General features: G+C 36.7%; 2 protein-coding genes across 23 annotated transcripts in view; one reads left to right on the top strand and one right to left on the bottom strand.

Moving 5' to 3' along the window:
• The window catches only part of LOC106507157 (uncharacterized), a 674,540-nt gene that overhangs the window by 19,227 nt on the left and 636,101 nt on the right, over positions 1 to 19,212 (top strand). For 8 of the 22 annotated variants that reach the window (XR_014819419.1, XR_014819422.1, XR_014819420.1 and 5 more), the window contains 3 exons: positions 253 to 408; positions 9,067 to 9,158; positions 15,670 to 15,728. Coding sequence is in view for 5 of the 22 variants with exons in the window: in XM_084981757.1 (XP_084837883.1) it covers positions 9,068 to 9,158; positions 15,670 to 15,728 (150 nt within the window). In the remaining 17 variants the exon portion in view is untranslated. Of the gene's footprint in view, positions 1 to 252; positions 409 to 9,066; positions 9,159 to 15,669; positions 19,083 to 19,212 lie in introns of those variants that run through there. The other 14 variants (XR_014819427.1, XR_014819426.1, XR_014819411.1 and 11 more) reach the window with 4 other exon arrangements.
• Positions 1 to 19,212, bottom strand: part of LOC146398562 (uncharacterized) — a 119,326-nt gene that overhangs the window by 97,437 nt on the left and 2,677 nt on the right. The window lies entirely within an intron of this gene.

The following is a 19,212-nucleotide window of genomic DNA, read 5'->3' as shown; positions in this document are numbered from 1 at the left end:
TAATTTTTTCAAAATCTCTGAGTAAAATTGCTAAGAAGGTAATCCATGTTTATTTCGTGGCTTTCAACATCCTGGAATACCGAAAGTTCCCCTTGCCCCAAGCTCGACTTTTTAGAGGCAAGATACAAGGCTATTTCATGGTTGTAGAGTACTCTCCTTTTCAGTTTCCTCTCAGAGAGTTTAGCCAAGGCTATTTATAGTACTCAATGGCAGAGAGTAGATTAATTGATGCTTACCCACTTTGAATTTGAGAGTGTTACAGAAACTCTGAAAATACACAGAGTGAAAATTCAGTATTATTGCCAAGACTGCACAACAAGAAATCATAAAGAAGTCCTTAAGACAGAAGGGAAATGACACCAGATGGAAATACAGATTTACACAAAGGAAGGATGAGCACTGGAAAAGGTAATTACATAGGTAAATGTGTAAGGTTTTTTAAAAATTTACTTCTAAGACAACCGTTTAAACAAAAATAATAACAATGTATTATATTATGGGGTTTACAACATGCATAAGTAAAATATATGATAACAATAGCATAAAGGCCAGGAGGGAAAAAATAAAAGTATGATATTTGCTCTATGTAAAGTAATGTAATAGCACTTGAAAGTAGACTGTGTGATAAGTTATGTATGTAGACCATAATCCCTAAAGCAACCAGCAGAACAGTTAAACAATATTAGATAATAAGCCAACAAATGAGAAAAAAATGGAACTATAAAAAATTCAATCCAAAAAAAGCAGAAGAAGGAAAAAAGGAGCAATAAACAAATGGAGCACCTGACAAATAGAACAAATATAAAATAGTAAGATGATGGACTTAAATCTAATCCTTTCAATAATCACATTAAATGGAAATGGTCTAAACATCCTCATTAAAAAGCAGAGGTTGTCAGATTGGATAGAAAGCAAGACCCAGCGCACTGTACAAACAAAAACACAAAAACATTAAGAATGAAAGGATGGAAAAATATATACCATGCTCATGCTGACACTAGTCAAAAGAAAATTGGTGTGGCTATCTTATTATAGAAACAAAGTAAGATTTCAGAGCAAAGAATATTACCAGATATAAAGAAGGGGTCAGTTAGTCAGGAGTACATAACAATCCTAAATGTTTATGCCTCAAATAATAATAGGTTCCAAATATGCGAAGCAAAAACTGATTGAGTCACAAGGAGAAACAGAAATCTACAATTATAGTCAGGGATTTCAGTATGTCTCTTTCAATAATTGCTAGAACAAGTTGAAACCTAGCCCAGGTATAGTAAACTTAACACTATCCACCAGTATTACCTAATTGATTTTTCTAGACCACTCCACTTGCAATACTAGAATACACATTCTCTTTAAAGGATACCAGAAACATTTATCCAGAGTGAGCATATTCCAGGTCAGGGGGGTCAACACACTATTGCCCTGGAGCCGAGTCTAGCCTGGTTATGTATTGGCCTATGAACTAAGAATGTTTTTCACATTTTGAAAGGGTTCTGAAAAAAAAATGAAGTTTCTGTTGTGGCTCAGTGATAATGAACCCAACTAGTATCCATGAGGTCACTGGTTTGATCCCTGGCCCTGCTCAGTGGGTTAAGGATCTGGCGTTGCTGTGAGCTGTGGTGTAGGTTGCAGACGAGGCTCAGATCTGGTGGTGCTGTGGCCAACAGCTGCAGCTCTGATTTAAAAAAAAACCAAAAACCACAGAGACTGTATATGGCCCACAAACCTTAAAATATTTACTATCTGACCCTTTACAGAAAGGTTTGCTAAATAGTTTGGATGACTTGTGCTAATGTACCTTTTATATATATATATATATTTTGTCTTTTTAGGGCTGCACCAGCAGCATATGGAGGTTCCCAGGCTAGGGGTTGAATCAGAGCAGTAGCCTCTGGCCTCACCACAGCCACAGCAACGCGGGATCTGAGCCACATCTGTGACCTACACTACAGCTCACAGCAACGCCGGACCCTTAACCCCCTGAGCAAGGCCAAGGATCGAACCTGCATCCTCATGGATGCTAGTCAGATTCCTTTCCGCTGAGCCATGACTGCCTTTCATATTTTTTGAAGCCATGGCATTTATACAAAAATACCACAGTTGAAGAAAAGTTGTCTGTATTTATTTTGTGTGTTTCATCTTAAGGCACATAATTTATGTAAGCTGGCTAGGAGGACATTCAGTTAAAAATTCAGAACATTGGAGTTCCCGTCGTGGCGCAGTGCTTAATGAATCTGACGAGGAACCATGAGGCTGCAGGTTCAGTCCCTGCCCTTGCTCAGTGGGTTAATGATCCGGCGTTGCCGTGAGCTGTGGTGTAGGTCGCAGACGTGGCTCGGATCCTGTGTTGCTGTGGCTCTGGCGTAGGCTGGCCCCTAGCCTGGGAAACTCCATATGCCACGGGAGCGGCCCAAGAAATGGAAAAAAAAAAAAAAAATTCAGAACATTGAGTGAAATAATGCAGAAAAATTAAGTCTTTCAAGTTTATTCATTCACTTTGTTATTCTCACCCACTAAGGGGTCAGCTAAAATGAAGAGATAATGTTTAATAAAGGACAGCTTTGTAACCTGAAGAGTTCCAAAGCTAGATTACCTCCTTTGACATTGCTTTGAAATTAATACCTGATCTGACAATTAAAGCTCATACACAGCCATTTGATGTTGTTTATTACATTCCCACTTTAGCCCATGGGGTTTTAACCTATTTCTATATAATGATGATTTCCACATGTACATCAATAGGCTTAACAGCTTATCAAGAAAACTCGAGTCCTCTGTCTTTTTGTGATATCCCACTTAGATCTGACATTAAGTTCATTTTTTCCCTTCAAGCTATTTCTTCCAAATTCCTTGGCTGTTGCTGGTGACAGCACAAATTTTGGGACCTTCAAATTTACAACCTTGGATTCGTTTCCTTAGTTTTTTCCCTCCCATAGGTAAACAGTTGCTAAACTTGTTACTTCTTAGAATTACTTCTCTACAGTATACTCGATATATCCTTTTTCGTTTTTAAAACTGCCCATTTAATCTAAGCTTTTAAATGTCAAGTTTGCCTTGTAGTCTCCTGTATTGTATTGTATTATTTGGCAGCCACTTGGTATTCTCCCTAGTCCCCATCCTATCTTATCATAACCCTTCCCCACTAGCCTACACAAAACATAAAATGCTTTCTATCAATATTCCGTAAAGAAGGGAGGTCCCTTTGTGGCCAGAAGTTTTGCTGTGTGAATAAGGAAAACTTGATTAGCCAGAAAAAAGGAATTTAAATGGAATCTCCTTTCCTTTCAGTGATTCTGCTTGGAAGGAAAAGAGAGCAGGAATTGACTCACAACTTAAGTACCAAATGAGAGATTGTCGCAGGCAAAAGACTGATAATATGTGATAGTAACCATTGGAAAGATAAAAGCCATAAAATTCAGCTTCTGCTAGCCATGCTTTCCCTTTTTGCTCTCCATACACCTCAGCTGGGAGTCTTTATTTGTGTAGTATTTATGTGGTTTGTGTTATTCTGGTCTTTATAAAGTTATCTAGGAAGCTAAGAGAGCTGACCAACAGAGAAGGGAAAGTAGTCTGTTCCGAATGACAAAAGGAGTTCAAGTCACACCGAACATCTTTCTCCCATTTAGAAGCATCCTACTATTTAAGACCTAGTATTTGGAGTTCCCGTCGTGGCGCAGTGGTTAACGAATCCGACTAGGAACCATGAGGTTGCGGGTTCGGTCCCTGCCCTTGCTCAGTGGGTTGACCATCCGGCGTTGCCGTGAGCTGTGGTGTAGGTCGCAGACGCGGCTCGGATCCCGCGTTGCTGTGCCTCTGGCGTAGGCCGGTGGCTACAGCTCTGATTCAACCCCTAGCCTGGGAACCTCCATATGCCGCGGGAGCGGCCCAAGAAATAGCAGCAACAACAACAACAACAACAAAAAAGACAAAAAAAAAAAAATAAAAAAGACCTAGTATTTCATTTTTCTCTACTTATATTTGTGTTCTTTCTTCCTGTCAAGTCAGGGAGATGACCTGCCTATTCCTACTCTGCAGTAGTTTTGTATATTGTTGCATCTCTCGTGCCTTGAACAGTGCCTAGCACATAGCACATAAGAAGCATTCTATACATATTTGATGAATAAATGCATGGCTGTCTTTTCTCTCTGGCAATCCAAACCCATCACCACTTTCAAAAAATCTACTTAGGATTTTCCAGTTCTACTAGACTTCCATCCATTATCAATCTAGTTTCAAATCACTTCATTTCCCACAGCCTCTTAGCAACTATTTCTAGTTTGTACTTGGCTAATCTACTCTTCTGTTACTTTTTACATATTCTTGTATCTTTTCTATGGATGTTGTATTTTCAACTAAAAGATAATGCCTCAAGTGTTAAATACTGTATGTGCTATTCACCCGGGCCCATGTGCTGCAGAAAAGTAGACCCTCAAGAGAGGGGCAGACTATCTCCTTTTGAAACTTACTCTCTGGATTAGTGTGATTTGCCTAGAGAGGGAGTTTACATACAGAGGTTCTGGTTTTTTTTACTATTTCACTCATATTGTGTGACTTTGAGTAAAGTCATTCCTTTAGTGTTCAGTTTAAGACCTAATTAAGAAACAGTTTCCTAAAAAAAAACATTTCAGCTTTACAGAAGCATCTATATGTTGGTAACATTTATCCAGAAATACTCAATGTAATATAAAAGCCTGGACTGGTCAGTTTTAATCTTTTCTTGGAACTTCCATAGAAATGTCCATGTAGCAGAGATACTGAAATAGTGTTAAATAGAAAATATCAGCTGTAGAAAGAACTGTAGTTTCTTCATAGAGAAGAACAAGAGATAATATCCTAGATTTTTTTTTTTTTTTTTTTTTCCTAGGGCCGTTCCCTCAGCATATGGAGGTTCCCAGGCTAGGGGTCTAATCGGAGCTGTAGCTGCCAGCCTACACCAGCGCCACAGCAACATGGGATCCGAGCCGTGTCTGTGACCTACACCACAGCTCATGGCAATGCCAGATCCTTAACCCACTGAGCAAGACCGGGGATGGAACCTGCAACCTCATGGTTCCTAGTCAGATTCGTTAACCACTGCACCACGACTGGAACTCCAATATCCTAGATTTTTGTAGTACTTAAGCTACTCCTTAGTTGTCTCACAATGGAATTGATGTAGAGGAACACTTTCAAGGAATTGCTGAGGTTCAGAATAAGACTGTACAACGCGTAAGAGTGTTTTCTATAATGGATTTCCAAATAGTTAAATTAAGAATCATTTACTCTCAATTTCTCCAGCTTCACTTGTCTTCCGGCAAAAATTAAAGCTGTGCAACCTGTACATAACAGCAGTTTCTAACAATGCCAAATCAACAGCAATTTCTAGATCATTTTCATTCCCTTCTCCATGAAAATGCCCAACAAACTGTTAGGTTACTAAAGAAAACTGATCAGGTAATATTACTCTTTGCTTTCACGTAATCATTCTAAGTACATCTAAAATCAGACATTGACATGAAAATATGAGGGGAAGAAAAACTTCAAGCCAGAGAATTGAGTTTTACTTTTACTGACATTTATATATCACACTTCCTGTTTATGATTTCAGAAGTGCAGCCATGCAGTGCTTCTGTTAAAACTAAGTAATTGGGAACAGTTTTGAGGATTACATGGCAGCTTACTCAAAGGGAAAAAAAAAATTGAGCTGCTTATGGAATTGCTATCTTTGTTGTGTACAAAGTTGAATCTTTGTCAAATGTCATTTACTAATAGTGTAATTAAAAGGGAACTTGATGGCTTTGTGCCTTTAAAACAAACAGCCCGATCATAGTTCTAAATTTGACCAGTTGATGGGATAAGAAAACCAAGCCAACCCCTTTCTACTATATATATAAAGGTAATTCTTGCAAACATTTTTTTTTTCCCTTCATGTAGAGATTTCAGTTAACTTTTGTTGTGCCTTGACAATTCTGCCCAAAGGAGGGAAAGGGTAGACATAAATACAGTTCTTAAAAGGCCTTTTCTTCCACTATTGTTCTTATTTGAAGCACAATTATGAGTTAATTTTTGGTGACCAGAATTTGTGTGTGTTTGTATGTGCACATGCATGTATATGTAGAGAGAGAGAGAGAGAGAGCACCCAAGTGAGCAGTGGCTGCTAGCCAGACATCAAAATCCATATTCTTATTTATTTCTTTTTTGCTTTTTAGGGCTGCACCTGCAGCATACGGAAGTTCCCAGGCTAGGGGTCTAATCCGAGCTGCAGCTGCCAACCTGTGCCACAGCCACAGCAACACCAACACCGAGTCGAGCCACGTTTGTGACCCACACTGCAGCTCATGGCAACACCAGATCCTTAACCCACTGAGTGGGGCCAGGGACCAATCCCACATCCACATGGATACTAGTCAGGTTGGTTTCCACTGAGTACAATGGGAACTCCCCATGTTCTTATTTCTTCTTGGCCAAACAGATAAGCTTATTCCCAGCCTCCTTTGTAGTTAGCTGTGGTCATGTGACTAAATTACAGCCAATGGAATGAGAATAGAAGTTACATGTACTACTTTGAGTTCTCTCCCCTAAAAACTCCGCTTCCTACAGACTGAAATAGAAAAGACCCCCAGGGAGACCTTGGAACTTTGGTACTGAAAGCCTAGGTACAGAAAGACCTTGAAAACTAAGCATTGAAATGCCTGTTTATTTTAGCAAGAAACAGACTTGAGCTGTTATACATTTTGGGGTTGATCTGTTATGGCAATTAGTCTCCCCTAATTAACTCAATATACAAAACTTGTATTCAAAGAGGCTGTATGATGTACAACTCCCATGGGCATCATTTACATTGGAATATATGTGAATGGCATTTCCTGAAGCACAATTAAGAAGCCTCAGTTATGCATGCACATGGAGATATATTAATGTTCCCCCCAGGAGTGGTACGGTATTGTAGCTCTGCCAAACCAACACCAACTTCTCTCTTGCATTTTATTGCACAAGAGCATCAATTTGTGTAAAGTCACTTCCCTTTTGTGTCTGTGGTAATAGATTAAGGTGGAATGGATCATCCAACAATATCTTAAGAGAAAATGTATACTTAGGATCCAAACCAGATCTCTTAGATTTATTCAACTGTATTAGCTTATAATTTGTTACCCTCTGCCATGCATTAGGCCAACAGACAATGTCAGGAGTCTCCTTCCCCTCTGCCCTCCAAGCTTGCTGCTGTGAATGATAAAAACTTTGGCCTTCATTTTCCTTATCTCTAAAATGAGAGCTAGATTATATGACCCCAAAGAGCCCTTCACTAAAATTCTACTATCTGTGACTACAATGTCCATAGCTATTGGTAGAACTAATTATTACTGTGACTCTTCCTTCAGATTCCAAATTGATACTCTACAGGTGCTTAAAAGTAAGTTAAAGTTATAAAGAAAATGTTCAACTTGCACCAATTCACAGAGAGGCACAACAGAGATTTTGCTTTTCTCTTAAATAAAAACTATTAAATTGAAAAGATTTTTTTAACTCATTCAAGATATTTTTAGAGTAATTATAAATCAGTGTGTCACCTCTTTGAATTTTTTACTCAATGGATGAAGTAGCAAAGCCAATGCAGAATGTGACATTTATTGAAATAATATGCCATATTACAAAACGTAAACTAAATAGCAGATTGTGTATTTACTGTTACTGAAGTTAGCAGTTAAAACCTTAAGTTTTACTTCTCCTAATTGTACACTTATGTTCTAATGTTTCAATGAAATAACAATATTAGAACAAGTTCAAGATCATGGCAGAATCACCAATCATAGTTACTTTTGTCATAGTTAACTAAATCATCTGTATCTTTGTATATTATGACAGAACTAAATCACATTTTTGTTATAGCGGACAGAAATGAATCTTTACCTATTTGTCTGCTGGTAGGCATTTAATCTCATGGATTTCAGATTCGGTTAAAGCTAAAAATGTACATTATCCAGACTTGATAAAGGCATGGAATTGGCTTTGATTCGCATTCTTCAGGAGAGCTGCAAAAAATATGGACCTTACTCAGGGGTGACACTTTTTTAGAAAAGAGGAAGAGCAGGCTGTATATATCATTGTCCAAAGTGGAGTCTTTATATTAAGAGAAAGCCATGTATGGGCTGGAGTAGATAAGAAGAAGGAATCCCAGTAAATTTTTTCCCCCCACAAAAGGAACGAGGCAGAGAGAGAGAGCCTGCAGTAGTATTTTGAATACCAGTAGACAAGCATAGATTCTAAATATCCTTAGATAATTGCATAAACAGGGAAATAATTTTTAAAATGAAGGTACAGTTACAAATTTATTGTGGTATATCCATATGTTGGAATGCCATGCAGATATTAAAAATGTTTTCAAAAATATTCAGTAACATGAGAAAATGGTCATTATAAACTGCAGATCCTTTATTTCTGTCCAAAATGAATCAATCTTATTCTTTCTGACCTCTGTATTTTTCCTCATTGCTATGTCCTCCCCACCCCCAGTATAAATAGCAGCATAATGGAAATAATATTTTAAGGAGAGATGCATATACACTGAATTTTTAAGCTTGAAGGCATTTTAGAGATCATTTAGTCAAAATTCATCATTTTGCAAAGGAAACTGACCCTGGAAAATTAAATGTCTCCCTTAAGGCCTTGATCCCAGCATTGCTAACTTGCTAAAACCTGGGTTTCCTTGCTCTCCAAATTTGGCACATTTTACCTTCAGTTATAACTGGCTACATCAGAGGTTGGTTCATACCAGACTAGAGACTGAAGGTTGGGCTAAAGAGAATGAACTTTATCCTAGTCTGTCTTTTTTTGGGGGAGAGGGTGGGTACAAGGCACAAGGGAATGATAATGATCAGAGTTGTAAAATATCTCTAGAGATCGTCTGTTTCTTAATCCTAAATCTTTTAACTTTTTTCTTACTCAGTACCACTTTAAAAATTCTTGGGGGAGAACTCAAATCACTTCTTTGACTCATATAAATAATACTGAGAAATGGAAGTAACTGGATTACAACTTCTAACCATTTTACTTATTTGTTCACTTGCTTTTGTCTTTCTTTTCCACTAGAATGTATTTTCCAGGAGAGATGGCCTATATCTTTTTGTTAACTCCAGCTCCTGCCAAGTGTTTGACACATAAAAGATGTTCAGTGAATGTTGGTGAGTGAATTAATAAATGATAGCTACTGAAAAGCAATAATTAATTTACTTTGATTCAGTTTCTCCTGGAGGTTTTCCCAAGTTTTGTGATCCCATTACCATTCTAAATTTTAGAATGGGGTGAACCTGCCCTATTCTGCATATGCTATACATTTCAGGGTAGCACAACCGAACTGTTTTATAATATTAATTTTGGCACTCTTAGACTCTTGTGCCAAATTTGCTAAATTTGGGAATGACCTTGATCTGTAATTAGATTTTTATCCACAGGTGAATTGTGTATACTTAAACCATGAATTACGTGTGTACCTGTGACATTACATTGATGATGCATCAGGAGGGAACACTGTTATGTGCACATACTTGGAAATAGGAAAAAAGTGATGCTAATACCTTGAAAAATAGAAGCATTAGGCTGAAATACGTATATATTTAAACTTCTATCTCAAATTAAGTGTAAGTTTCAAACCTGACAAAGAGAAGTAAATAATATTTTGAAGAGTGGATTTTCCCTTAAAAGTAAGCTATTAAAATAAAAACAAAGCAGTAAGTTCCCTTGTGGCACAGTGGGTTAAGGACCTGGTGTTGCTGCAGTTGTGGTGCATGTTGCAACTGTGGCATGGGTTCAGTCCCTGACCTGGGAGCTTCCACATGTCATGGGCATGGCCAAAAAATAAATACATAAGACAAAGCAAAACAAAACCACTGAGTTTCTATTCTAAGCCTAAGCTTAAAAATTCATCTCAATTTTAAAAGGTAGGCCACATAAATTTTTCTCCTTAGGTTTATTTTCAGTATAAACATATGTAGAGTATTAAAAGATTTTTTTTTTACAGAAAAATTTTTACCAGATGAAGAAGCTTAAAAATGTTGGCCTTTTAGCCTATTTCTAGGAATTTATCCTAATTTAGAAAATAATCTGAAATGCTAAAACAGATTTATCCATAAAAAAGTTCACAGCAACATTATTTCTAAGAAAGTAAGGAAAACAGCTTAAATGACCACTTAAGGGAACACTACTCCACACAAGGATCATTATGCAGCCATTGAAAATGTCTTTAAAGAGTTTTAAATAAGTTGAAGAAACATTTTTGATAAATTCTCATGAAAAAAGGCAGTGTACTTAAATAGTTTAAACTTCATAAACTTAACTGTACGGAAATATGGTTAACTGCAATAGTCAGTTACTTCTAAATAAAGGAATTACTGGTTATTATTTCTTGCTGGCCTTTAAAAATATTTTTGTTCTTTATTTTAAACGTATTTTTAAAATTTTCTTCACTTAGATGTACTACTTTCATAATCAGAAAAAGAAACCTATTACTTGGCATAGATGTGTGTTTATGTCCCAGTGATGTTTTGAGTGTCATCACATGAGTATAAATATTGTTGACCAAAAGAAAAGTTTTGGTATTATTTAAATCCAAATAATGTAGTTTCCAAAACAAACACTGATACATATCCTATAACTGGTAAAGTCCTAATGGTTTAGTATAAGCTACTAATTATTTGACATAGCAGGCTCTCAGTATGTTCATTGATGATGGGGACGGTTAGAGAAGGGATACCTCAATTAATTTACCAAGTTCCTTGAATCTGTCAATTAACAACTCTCCCACCAAGAGATTAATAATAGTCTTGTGTCAAAAACCTGTCCATAAAAATACCCCTTAGTTTGTGTGGTGCACTTCTGCAAACCCATTATTTTGTTCTTCAAAAAGAACAATCTCTTAAGTGCTAATTTTTAACTAACACAGAGGGAAGAAAAATTTGTCCTTACCTTGTTTATATTGGCAAGCTATGAGCTTCAAATAAGATTCTGTGATCTGACACCACCAAGAAAAAAGTTTTCTGAAGAAGTAAGTGGCAACAGTACTTACCTTGCAGGGTTGTTAAGTTTTAGAAATCATGTATGTCAAGTGCCCAGCATAGTACATGGCACATAGGCATTCAGTAAATGGTGGCTATTATAATAATATATAATATTGCTATGACTTCTTATCTGTTATAGCTAGAATAGGGTGAGTTGAAAAAAATATGGAGTGTAGTCTACTTTAAAATATTACTCTAGACTTTCAGATCAAGACGGAGAGTGAAGGTAGATCAAAAAATCTTCCTCCGCAAATATTTTACAAAATGGTTTATGCAAAACAAAAAACAGTAAAAACACCTTTTAAAACATTAGCAGAAGTAGCCAGAAAAGGAAAATGTCTGCAACCTAATCCAATGAAGGCCAAAATAGTACTATTATTTCAAAATAAATAAATCTGGAACAGCAAGAAACAAAATAAGCATGGCTGGAAACCAAATTCTCACCAAAAGAAAAGACTGGCACATTCCCTAGTCAGCTTATCAGGATGATTATGCCACATCTCCTCTCCCCTAAACCTGCCACATTTCCCCACTCCTCACTTCAGACTCTCATTTTATTGATAAATAGAAGCTGTCACCAGAGAAACTCATCTTTCCCATGCTGTATTTTTCAGCCTGCCTCCATATACTCTCTCCTCCTTTGTCTAGAGTCTGCTATCCCTGCTCTTATCTAAGCCCTTCTCCTTGTGCCCCAGATGCCATATTTCCTTGTATAGTCAAGGACTTCACTCCTGTGATTATCTCCTCCATTTCCTGCATCCTTAGTTTCTCTTTCTTTACTGGATTATTCCAGCCAGTAGACATACTGTAATATTTCCCCTTCTAAACATACTATCATCTTAGACCTCATATCCCCCCCTATTTCCATGGTAAGTAAGAACCCCTTTCTTCTGTTCCCTTTTATAACAGTATTTTATTTGATTTTTTAAAAGATTTTAAAGATTGTCTATGCTGGCAGTTTCCACTTCCTCATCATATATTATCTCTTCAATTCATTCCAGTTAGGATTATTGTCTTCACATCGCCACCTAAAACTGCTCTTGTTTATTAACGTCTTGCCAGATCATCTTCCTCTTCCCAAATGTTTGGGACTCCTAGGCATAGTCCTCATCCTTTTTTTGTTCTTCCTTGTCAATACTCATTTCCCCCTAGGTCATCTGACCCATTTTTTCTGGTATAAATATTGTCTGTGCTCTTAGGACTCCTGAAATTTGTATTCTATCCCTAATACCTCTGTTAAGCTCTGAACTCATATCCAACTGCCTGCCCAGGAACTCCACTTAGGTGTCTAATAAAAACCTCAAAGTTAACTCATTCAGAACAAACATTTATTTTCTTCTCCCCCTCAAATTACTTCTTCCTAAGTTCCCCCATGTCAATAAATGACATTATTTTCATCCAGTTGCTCAAGACAAAAGCCTAAAAAATCACCCTTAATTCCTCTTTGTGCCAGTAGACTGTTATCTTTTCTCAGTAAACCCTTCTATAGTCTGCTTTGTGATGCTGGGACTGGGACTCTGGAAGCTACATTTCTGCTTGCTACAATCAGTCAGTCAACAGAAGAAAAAGTCAAGAAGAGGGAAAAAGAACTTGTTCTTCCTTGTGGGCTTTCTGCACCTGCCAGCATTGCCCAGTTATGGAACTTCTCCCTGGCAGCAGCAGCTAGCCCTAAATTTCAACTATTTTCCACTCTCCTAGAACCAGCCCCCACATAGAAGTACCAAAAGCCACTGGGCAGCACCCCCCCACCCAGGTTAGGGTTCCAGCTCTGCCGAGTTTCCCTTTATAGCTCCTGGCTTCTAGAAACTTCAGGTCTGCCCGAGTTTATTGAGGACTAGGAGTAGTAACTGCTTCCTGAAGTTCCTCTGTTATCTCAGGGCTCTCTTTTTCCTTTTTCGGTTTGACCACACCTGTTTGACTAATTCCTTATACTCATTTGAGTGCTGTTGAAATACTTAGCAGCAGCCAGAGTGACTCCTCTAAAGCCCATACCATCTCTCTGCTCTGTCACAGTTTGAACAAATTTCAGTCTCCTCTCTAGGGTCTCCAGCCCCTTTTGTGACCTGGCCTATCCAATTATCTGGTTTAACCTCTCATCACTTTCTGGTTACTCATTCAACTTGAATCATTCTGTCTTGAACACACCATTCTTCTATTGCAAGTCCTTTGTACTTGTTGTTCTCCTCATATGTATTGCCCAGGTGTTTGCCTAGCTCGCTGCCTCACTTCATTCACATTTCTTCTCAAATATCATCTTAGGGAGGCCTGCTCTCACTGCGTTATCTAAAACGCACAATTCCTGCCCCGACCCCTCCATTTCTTTACCTGGGTTTCTTATTGTTATCACTACCTGACTTTGTTATGTTTATTTCTCCCTCCCCTATCCTCAAGCGAAAGCTTCACAGCTTCATAAAAGCAGGGATGTGATCTTATTTACTGCTAGTGCTGGAACTCAATACATTCCAGTTGACAAATTAATTTAATAAATTGCAGTGAATGCAGAAGAAAAGTGGGGCAGAGTAATTGCAAAGATGATAATATGCAAGTGAGACAAATATATCAGCCTGATTCAACTTCCTGGGTACATAATGTAACAAATGGATCAGAAAAAAGCACTTAAAGATGTAATAGAAGAGAATTTCCACAAAATCTGAAAGAACTGACTCTGAAGAAAAAAATATTCAAAAAAAGTGGACATACAATATTCAACATCAAGGCATCTCCTGGTTGAGCTATTAACCATAAAGACTGATGGAAAAACTTCAGACCTCTAAGCAAAAAACTAAGTAACTTATAAGAGGGAGGAAGTCATGCTGGCCTTAGACTTCCTCTAAGCAATATTCAAGGCCAGAAAACAAAGGAAAAATGTCTACAGTTTTAAGGTGAAGCCAGCATGATCCTAAACCATTATATCTAAGTAAGTGTCATTCAGAAATTGACAAAAAAGGCAAACATAGCATCCATGAATCCATGTAGAAAAAAAAAAAACCTTCGTGAAGAGCCAATAACTAAGTGAGGAATGAAAATTAATGACTAGGAATTGAGAATCGAAGTGTGTTGTGACCAAGAGATTTAAAAATAGAAATCAAGAGCAAATGATCAAAGGAATTAAGGTTACAAAACAGAAACATTAAAACCCTGACTTTTAAAAAATAATGACATGGCAAATGAAAATATATTTTTTTCATAGCAGAGTCTCTTAGCATTTCTAAATTGGGAACATACAGATTAAAAAAAATCTCCAAACTCTTAATTTTTTAAACTTTGGATATTTTAGGAAATAAGATTTCTTGTGGCAAAGAAACATTTTTCTAAAGTTCAGCAGTTCCTTCAGCTTATCTTACTACTACCAAATTCAAATAATTTAAAATTTAATACTTAAAAAAATTTAAAATAGTGTGCATGTTCTCATCTTAAATATGATTATCTTTGTATAGGTACATGGAAATACACTTACCATGATGGTCATTTAATATTGATGGTAAAATCTTGGATCTGAGGAGATTTAAAAACTTTCCTGTAATTTTCTGTATTGTTTAAATTATTTATAAATGAATATATATGTATAAATAACTTTTTTCTTCTTTTTTTTGCATTTCAGTGCACACCCGTGGCATATGGAGGCTCCCAGGCTAGGGGTCCAATCAGAACTGTAGCTGCCAGCTTATACCACAGCAGCCATAGCAACGCCAGATCCCAGCTGTGTCTGCAACTTATGCCACAATTCACAGCAACTCCAGATCTTTAACGCACTGAGTGAGGCCAGGGATTGAACCCGCAACCTCGTGGTTCCTAGGTGGATTCATTTCCACTGCGCCACAATGGGAACTCCTGAACATGTATTGTTTTTATGAAACTAATAGAAACACTATCCTTTGAATACTGTTATGCAAAACAATGTGAATATACTTATATTTTTAAATGGTTAAGATGGTAAATTTTGTTTGTGTTTTACACCACAATTAATAAAAAATACTGTTACAAAAATTATGATATAGAATACATCTAGCTATTATGGCCTTACAGATGGATTTTTGACTATAGCAAATTTTTCTCAAATCAACTTTTCCACCCAAGGTTCCCCTTCAAACTTTACACTTCACTTAATACTCTGTACTTGCCTATATACCTTATCTAATTTTAGAAAATAAGATTATTCACTGGAAGATATTTTTATAAGAATGCAAAATAGATGCCATATAAAAAGTAATATATTCTATTACTCTATTAAATATCTCAGTGTTTTAAGAATATATGTCATTTGATTTACATATGTGGGGAATATTTTAATGATTTTTTTTCTGATAAAATAATATATGCTCATTTTAGAAAATATGAAAAAGGTAAAAATTACCATAATTACATAGCACACTTTGGTATGTTTTTCTACCACCCTTCTTCTATGCATATAAATAAATGAGAAATAGTTTTATAATCTAAAAGCTTTATCTGTACATAAAGTTAAATATTAATATTTCTCTGTGGCATTAAATATTTTTAATGGTTGCAAAAATTCCATTAGATTGATGTACCATGGTTTATTTAATCACTCCTTTACTATTGACCATTCAGATTGTCTTCTTTCTATAGATGTTATAATGGTCATATATAAATCTTTTCATATTTGATTATTTTTTAGGATTGGTTCCTGGAAGTGGAACTACTGTATCAAAGATACATTTGGAAGACTCCAGAAAGGTAGGTAATACAGTAATAGATGAGTTTGCAAATTTCATTGCATTCTTAGCAACACTAGCTATTAGCATTTATTTTCAGTATCTGTCAGTCTTTGGGGAGACTTTCTATAATTTAGTGCGACAAACTTGCAGTTTTGCTCATACACTCATATTAATAACTTTACTATTTCAAGGACTTAAAGTTCTTTGTCTTCTCCATGATGCTTAACAGAGCCTTGCCCAGACATTGAAGAAATGCATATTTTAATTGGCTTTGGCAACATTTCTTTTAAAATAAATTATATTTTGAACACATGGAAAGGTGAAGAAAAGTAACATTAAAAAAGATCCAAATTATTTTACTTAATAAAATAGAAGATTGTACTCAATTCTTAATGTAGTAGTAGAGCATTATGGCTATCAGCCAGCAATGTTATATTTATTGAATTTATTTACTGAAATCATACTGATTTTATTGATTATTGTGTCATTATCACTATAGCACTTTCCAAAATGTTTCAAAATGCTTGGTTTATAAGGTTAAGAAAAACGTTCACTAGATAACTACTTTGAAATAATTTCTTCAGCGCTGCCTTCATTCAAGAGGACTAGAAGCATACTGGCCTGTTTCCAACTTTCTTTCATGTTATCTTTGCTATGAAGTCATTCTATAGATAGGGTAATAAGCATTTTGGCATACAGAAAAATAGCATCTGTAAAACTATATGGCACAGTTTGGCTGGAGTTGTTCCTCCTTGAGAACTGCATTACGTAATTTAAAAGTGTTTTCTTAAGCTCCTTTGGGCTGCCTCCATGGTAGCTATGAAGTCACTGAGAACTAGGAACAGTTTGGGGCTTGATAACAAAGTCTATTAGTTTAAAGTGAACACTGTCAGTATTTTAAAAAATCATTGCTTGATAAGAAATTTTAAAAACAAAGATATACTTAATTCATTTTATTTTTTAAGGAAGCTTGCTACCTCAAAAAATCATCGAGAAATACACACACAAAAAGGGTTCATAAATGTACATTTGTTCATTACTTAGATGCTCTTATTTTAAAACCTGTACTCTATAGCATGAATTCACAGTGTGATTTCAACTCAATGTAACTATAAATAATTATGCAAAATTACCAACATGTATAAAGCACAGCCTTTAGGAGAGTATGAATTATTAAAATGACTTCAGCACTATTTCTGTCTCTAAATCATAAAGGAAGTTTTCTAAGGGAACATCAAAGATGTATAAATTATAATAATATCAGCTCTGGGAGAATTTTAAAAGATACTGGGTTAAAAGAAAAGATTAATCTCGACTACACAAAAAAAGGTAGTATTTTCACTTCCCTAGAGAGAGAACTCTTGAGCCCCTTTACCAACCAAATAACAATGTGTACTAGTTTTAAAGAAAAATAATGCATTGTGCATTGTAAAAGTGGGAGAAGAGTCATTCAGAATTTGTATGGTAATCAAGTGTTATATCACCTCAAAGAAACATGCAAATTCTTATAAATTACCTAAAGTCTCAGCCGTCACTTTAGAATTACTGAGTTTTATGAATAAACAAGCCCAAGTAAAGTCGAGACAAGATCCTGACATCTGAAAAGATATAGACCTTTTTTAGAAATACCATTTTAATTATGTAACATGGATTTATTATGAAATTACTTATTGGAACAATAATCTCCTTAGCATTTTGCTTTTTAACTTTGAGAAGTCATTTTGTGGCATTGCCAATGATCTAGTGAGGTCCAAAATCAGTGACAATTCAAGGAGGGAATGAAAAAAACTTTTAGGACCTGATCATCTGCTTGAAGGTACAGCCACTGTAGGTTTCCCATCTAGCTTGGGAGAGAGAGGTGTCTGTGTATGAGTGGCCTGACCTGGAGGGGAGGGAATGGTCCTGAGGGAGAAGAAGGGAAGATTATGAGACCGCCCACCTAGACTGGCTCATGATTAGCTTTGCTGGAACAGTAAAATGTGTGGGGTTTTATATTCCATTCTAATATCAAAAAGAAGATTTTTTTAGGTTTAAGCATTTTTTCATGTACAACATACTGTTTATAATCTATTTATCTTAAGTTAACATGTGTGGTGATTTTAAACACATTGCAAATTCTGTGACACTCTTTCCATTAAAAGACAGAATCTAACTCCTCTGTCTAGAATCTGTATGGCACTAGTGATATGCCTCTAAAGAACAGAATGTGATGGATAGGCTGTTCCAGACTTCTAAGATTAGGTCCTACGTGATAACAGCTTTACCTGGCTCTCAGGCTTGGGAGTCTTGGGACCCTTGGAACCCAGAGCTCTGTTGTAAGGAAGCCCAGGCTACAAGGAGAGGCATGTGTTCTGGCTGAAAGCCCCAGCTAAAGTCCCAGCCACCCATCAGTACAGATTGTTAGGTAAGTGAACAGGTCTTCAGATGATGCAAGCCTCCAGCCAATGAGCAGCCCTAGTTGACTCCCAGGGGACTAGAAACAAGCTGTCCCTGCAGAGCCCTACCCAGTGCGCATTTTCATGAACCAGTAACACTGTTATTATTTTAAACCACTAAGTTCTTCGGGTGGTTTGTTATGTACATCAGTCCTGGCTTCAATTAAATTTCTAGCTCTGGTTAGCTGTTAACTAGGAACCCTTTCCCTCCACTACTCCTTGTTTCCCTAGCTAGACTGAAATCTTAGCACCTCCTAGTACTAATTGTGGATGATTAAGTGCAGTTTTGAAGTGCCATCGGGAACAAAAAACACCATCATGTGGACCCTTTCTAGCCAAAGTTCTTTTTCTCGAAGGCTTAGTGACTGAGCAGGGGGAAAAGAAAGCCTGATTCTCTCCATCTCTCCTTTTCTTCTTCCTTAGGCATCCCTAGTTTTTAGAAAAGAGAGAAGAAAGCAAGATTTAATCCTCTCCTGCCCTCATCCCCCTTCTGAATTACAGTCTTTGGAAAGGTGCTTTCTTTTTCACTGAAAGATTACATAGTCTCATAAAGAGACCAAACCAGCCACAGGTTTTCATTTCTTTTCGAGGAAGCAAACAGAGTTAGTTCCTCCTCCTGAACTAGAGACTCACTTCTCCTCCCAGTCTACACCCCAGACCAGAATAGGGGTGGATCCCTCGCCTTGGTCCCTCCCCCGCCCCCCCACAGCCGGTCACTTTCCCATTCCACTGACTCTTTTAAATTACCTTTCTTGAATCCATTTTCTTCTATCCCCACTGCTACTAGGTACACAGAAGTGGTCCTAATCAATTCTTAGATAACAGGCTATTTTACATTCCATCTTACAGCCTCCAGGACCCCAACTGGTATAATATTTTCAAAGACCTATAATCTTTTCATACCTGACCATGCATTCCCTTAAAAAAAAAAAACAAAACAACTTTCATAGGTTTCCCTTTCCCATAGGTTTTAATCCTGAGGACCAAAAGTCTCTTTCTCAGAGTAAATGCTTGAAATGGTATGCAAAATTGTAGTAGAGGTCTGTAGGTGCATTTTTTTTTTTTTCT

The sequence above is a fragment of the Sus scrofa genome, chromosome 11 (assembly GCF_054392235.1).
Source record: "Sus scrofa isolate SSC_HxYL_T2T_F1_AM1 chromosome 11, Sscrofa_HxYL_maternal_Yorkshire_Landrace_v2.0, whole genome shotgun sequence".
Taxonomy (NCBI): domain Eukaryota; kingdom Metazoa; phylum Chordata; class Mammalia; order Artiodactyla; family Suidae; genus Sus; species Sus scrofa.
Note: the sequence above shows the minus strand (reverse complement) of the source record. Positions and strands in the feature narration are given on the sequence as shown.